This window comes from Sinocyclocheilus rhinocerous, unplaced genomic scaffold (genome assembly GCF_001515625.1).
Source record: "Sinocyclocheilus rhinocerous isolate Xijiao unplaced genomic scaffold, SAMN03320098_v1.1 scaffold1219, whole genome shotgun sequence".
NCBI lineage: Eukaryota > Metazoa > Chordata > Actinopteri > Cypriniformes > Cyprinidae > Sinocyclocheilus > Sinocyclocheilus rhinocerous.
In genome coordinates, this window is record NW_015634012.1 from 600,844 (window position 1) to 605,476 (window position 4,633).

Below are 4,633 nucleotides of genomic sequence, written 5' to 3' on the forward strand. Positions count from 1 at the left end.
TATATATATATATATATAAAAACAATTATAAATTGTTATAATTTTGGACAATGTTACTGTTTGTAACAGTATTTTTGATCAAACAAATGCATATATAAATCTTTTGAAATATTTGAGATTACAAAAGTAATTAGTTTTGCATACTAATATTTTGTCTGCATTCTACAGTGGTGCCTCTGATTATAAAAGCTCTGACATATGATGAGAAAAGGGGCGCATGCAGTTTGGGATCGAACGTACGTGATGCAGCCTGCTACGTGTGCTGGGCTTTCGCCCGTGCCTATGAGCCAAATGAACTGAAGCCTTATGTCAACCAGATTGCCAGGTACGAACCCACCACCTGCACCTCAGCCACTGTGATTTACTGAGACATTATACATGTTATTTATGCCATTTATTAAATTTGCTAATTAAGGCACCAACCTTTGGTAAATAGCTTGTCCCATACCATTTGTGCTGCCAACTGTTCGCTTTTTTAAATTATTAAATACATTACTGTTGGCTCTTAATTCACATAGTTAACTTTACTATGTTATTCATTATTTTTAGTAGCCCAACTCATTAGATTTGCTGTGTGACCATTGCATGGCTCACGTCTAGAATCTTAATTATGAATATATGAAAATAGTTTTTTTTTTTCCCCAACCCTTGATGGAAACTGACTCCTGTACGCCCACTATTTTATACAAGCGTTTGGCGTGACCTTTCGGTTACACTTTCTCTCCAATGAAATTACTTTTTTTGTTGTTTTTGTAATGAGGTTAGGCTGTAGAATGATTAGTGAGGCTGGCAGCAAATCTGCAACCCACATACTGAGAGCTCTTTGTTTTTAAGTCAGCAAGCCACACAGTATGTAGTAAGAGGAATTGACCGTTTTCACCACACTACCTGGTAATTATTTTAAGAAAATTCCCCTTTGCTGTCACAGCAAATTATATTTAAAGGAAACTGCTGTTTGACATAATTCCATCTCAAGAAATGACTCTTCTTCTTTCTTTTTTTTTTTTACTTTGTGAACATCTATGGAGAATTTTTTATGAGAATTGAACTTCCAGGAGGGAAGTTAAGGCTTGTATTATAAACGTCCAAAAAAATCGCTCAACAGCCCCTTCTCATACCTGTTCGCCTGGCTATAGTTATTCACCGCCTTAAAACCAGTTTATACACCTCTCACAGCTCAGAACCTCTCCCTGCTGTGGATATACAGTATAGTCTCTTGGTCTATGCGTCTGTTAGTACATTACAAATTAAAAATGGAATTACATTAACTGTACACAGAGAACAAGGAGGAGAAGATACTGCTTTGCCGAACCTGAAAAAAGATGATAAACCTAAATAAATATATTTCACCCCAAAATATTTTGTTTTGTGGAACAGAAATGGAGAAATTTGAAGAATCTTCACGTAGCTCTTTTTCAACTTTAAGCTTCAAAAAAGGACAAAATAATACAGTAAAAGCAAAATTGTCTAGTCCATATGATTTGTGTGCTTTTTATACCAAGTCATATGATTGCTTTGTGTGACCGTGAAACCCAAAATATTAATTGACAGTCTTTATTTCTGCCAAGGCTCTAAAATGAACTACAAGTTCAATAAACAATGACACAAGTTCCAGTACTGCTTTGATACACGTGACTGATACGATTTCACACTTTCTGTGCTGATTTTGGGAGAAAATCTGCGGAATGGATTTAAAGATAATAAAGTGTGCATAGATTTGATGTGGTTGATGTATATAGATGAATGAAAATTAGTTGGTCCCGTTCTTTTATCTTTCACTGTAGCATTAACTGTCACCAGCCATTGTATTCTTATCACTAAGATGAAATGTTATGATTTTTGGATCGAGTCCAGATCTCTCTGGTACAAGACGGCGAGCATTATTTAATGGATCTTTTTTCAGATAGCCAACCAGTGGCGTAACTTTGCTTTGAAAAGTGGTGGGGACACCACGCAACTCGTTTTGCTAGTTTTTTATTTAATAACCTAATTTACTTGGGGACTGGGTTTAGAGTTGGACAAACTTAATTTTGGCTTTTCAAAAATACATCGATGTACCAGGGGCAGCGCCAGAGAATTTTGAACGCAGGTGCCGAGGGGGTGCTAGATCATTGACAGGGGGAGCTGGGCAATTCAGGGCTCCAGACTCATTCTTCCCACTGGTCACTGGCAAAAAGTGGTGGGGACATGTCCCACCCGCAAATTATGCCTATGTAGCCAACGTATTTTCCCATGAGGAAGTTGCCTATTTGCTTTAATTGTGGTGCTTGCTAGTATTATTACTACCCAGATTTATGGTTAGGTGTGTTGCTGTACACTTTTAACTTTGCTGCGTAACTGTATTTTGTAATTCTTCTTCAAATTCTGCCGTGTGCTGTTTGTGTGGTGATTTAGTGGTGAATCAGCTCAGCGAAACAGTTTCATCAACAGAAAGCATTTTTCCCTCCCAGGTTCAACAGTAAGCCTTTCAGTCACCATAAAAACATAATGATATTACGAGAATGTCAGCTGAAAGATGCTCCGCTGCCCCCCCTCCCTCCCTGTTTGGGACAAGTGTGGGCCTGTGTGTAACTGACTGTGCACTTTGCATTACTCCTTCAGTTTGTTGGCCCTCCCCGTAACTTCCCTCCTCCCTATCCTCACGGTGCTGCCAGGTTTCGTCTGTTGTCGTGGGTTTCGGTCGCCATTTGGCACCCAGGCTGTAGGCCTGTCGAGTCCTGTTCTAATTTCATCAGCAGTCAAAGGTTGTTTCTGTGAGCTCACTGACGCTTTCAGAAACTGTCATTGCATGAAACCTCACTTTCGTTTTTTTCTCTTCTCTCAATTTTGGAGGATTTATATACACACACACACACACACACACACTTTTTTTAAATAGAAATTAATTTATATATGCTTTAAATTCATCAAGTGGCAGTAAAGATTTTTACTTTTTCCCTTAATTTATATTTTAAGTAAATGCTGTTCTTTTGAACTTTCTATTCATCAAAAAATCCTGGAAAAAATGTATAAGGGTTTTCCATAAAAATATTTAGCTGCACAACTGTTTTCAACATTGATAATAATAATAAATGTTTCTTGAGCAGCAAAAGAGGGATTTCTGAACAATCATGTGACACTGAAGCCTGGAGAAATGATGCTGAAAATTCAGCTTTAATTGCATTGCAAAAATTACAAAATATATTAAAATAAAAAAGTCATTTTAAATTGTAATACTGATTCACAATATTACAGCTTTTACTGTATTTTTGATTGAATAAATGTAGCCTCGGTGAACATAAGAGGCTTCTTTCAAAAACATAAAAAAATCTCACAATCTAAACTTTTGAACTGTAGTGTATATGCAAATATTTACTCAATACAAAACAGATCCTTAAGGATAATAAACCATCTATGGTCCCCTCTGACTTTCTGTTTTTGCACACTTCCCCCCCAGAAACGTTTCCTTGAAAATTATAATTCTGTCATTATTTACTCAAACTTGAAGTCGTTTCAAATGTCTATGACTCTTTCTTCAGGGAAACAGAAAAGGAGAAATTTGGAGAATTTGCACTGGTCGTTTTTTTGTATTGCAACTACAGTGAATGGAGACTGAAGCTTCAAATAGGATGCAAAAGCACCTTAAAAATAGTTAATATTACCCATGTGTTATATTACATTCATCCTAGGTGCATTCATGTGAAATGAAAAGTAGCAGTTTCTGGAATTGTGAGTGAACTGAATCTTTTCAGTGAATCGGTTGATGCAGTTTACAAAACAGGTCTGGATTCATTCACAAACCTGACTCGTTCTCGACTCACTAACTCAATGATCCGGTTGCAGGGGATTGCATTTTTTATGTTTGACCAGTACAATTCTTAAAAAGTCTTTTTTTAAGTGTTTGATGGAAGAAAGTATGTCAAAGTAAGAACTATCCCTTTAAGCTTGAAGTCATTTACAGTGCACAGGCAACAGGTTTCGATGGTTTCCCAATTGATTGCGTAATCCATAGACGAATGCAAGACATTATTATAAAACAATAACAGTGACACGTCTAGCTCTGTATGCATGTTCAGTCTCTGTCCATTTTATGCTGCTCCAGGCCACTATCAGTTGTTCATCGAAACCAGCACGGCCGTGTTAAGCCCGTAGGGTTGTGCATGTGTATGTTTGTGTACTTCATTCTCCCAGGCTGTGAGTGACGGTGGGAATACCTCGCGGGCACGTTCACACAGCTTGATTGAGGAGGAGGAGCGGTAAAATAAAGGGAAAAGTGTGCAACAGGCTTATGGGGACATTGAAATGATAGATGAGGTTTGAGATGAGAAGTACATGCTTGTTTTTAATCATGTGCCTCATCACTGGTGGTGAAAGATCTGAAGGTTTAGCGAAGTACATGTTTGAGTGAAAGCGTTGAATGTGTGTCACCTCAGACTGTCAAACGAATGAAATCAATGTCGAGAGTTAGGATGCACATAAAATATATTAATAGTTATCTTAATTCATTTCTGTATTAATAATAATAACAACAACAACAACAACAACAACAATAATAATAAATATCATTTATTAATAATAATTATTATAATATATATTACAATAACAAAATTAACAAAATTATGTGACTTATAGGTCACATAGGTTAAATGAATAA

At 36.7% G+C, this 4,633-nt stretch overlaps 1 protein-coding gene across 1 annotated transcript in view; it reads left to right on the plus strand.

Annotated features, from left to right (window-relative positions):
• The window catches only part of tbcd (tubulin folding cofactor D), a 34,745-nt gene that overhangs the window by 11,194 nt on the left and 18,918 nt on the right, over nt 1-4,633 (plus strand). The window contains exon 14 of the mRNA XM_016558787.1: nt 169-325. Coding sequence (XP_016414273.1) covers nt 169-325 — 157 coding nt within the window. The remainder of the gene's footprint in view (nt 1-168; nt 326-4,633) is intronic.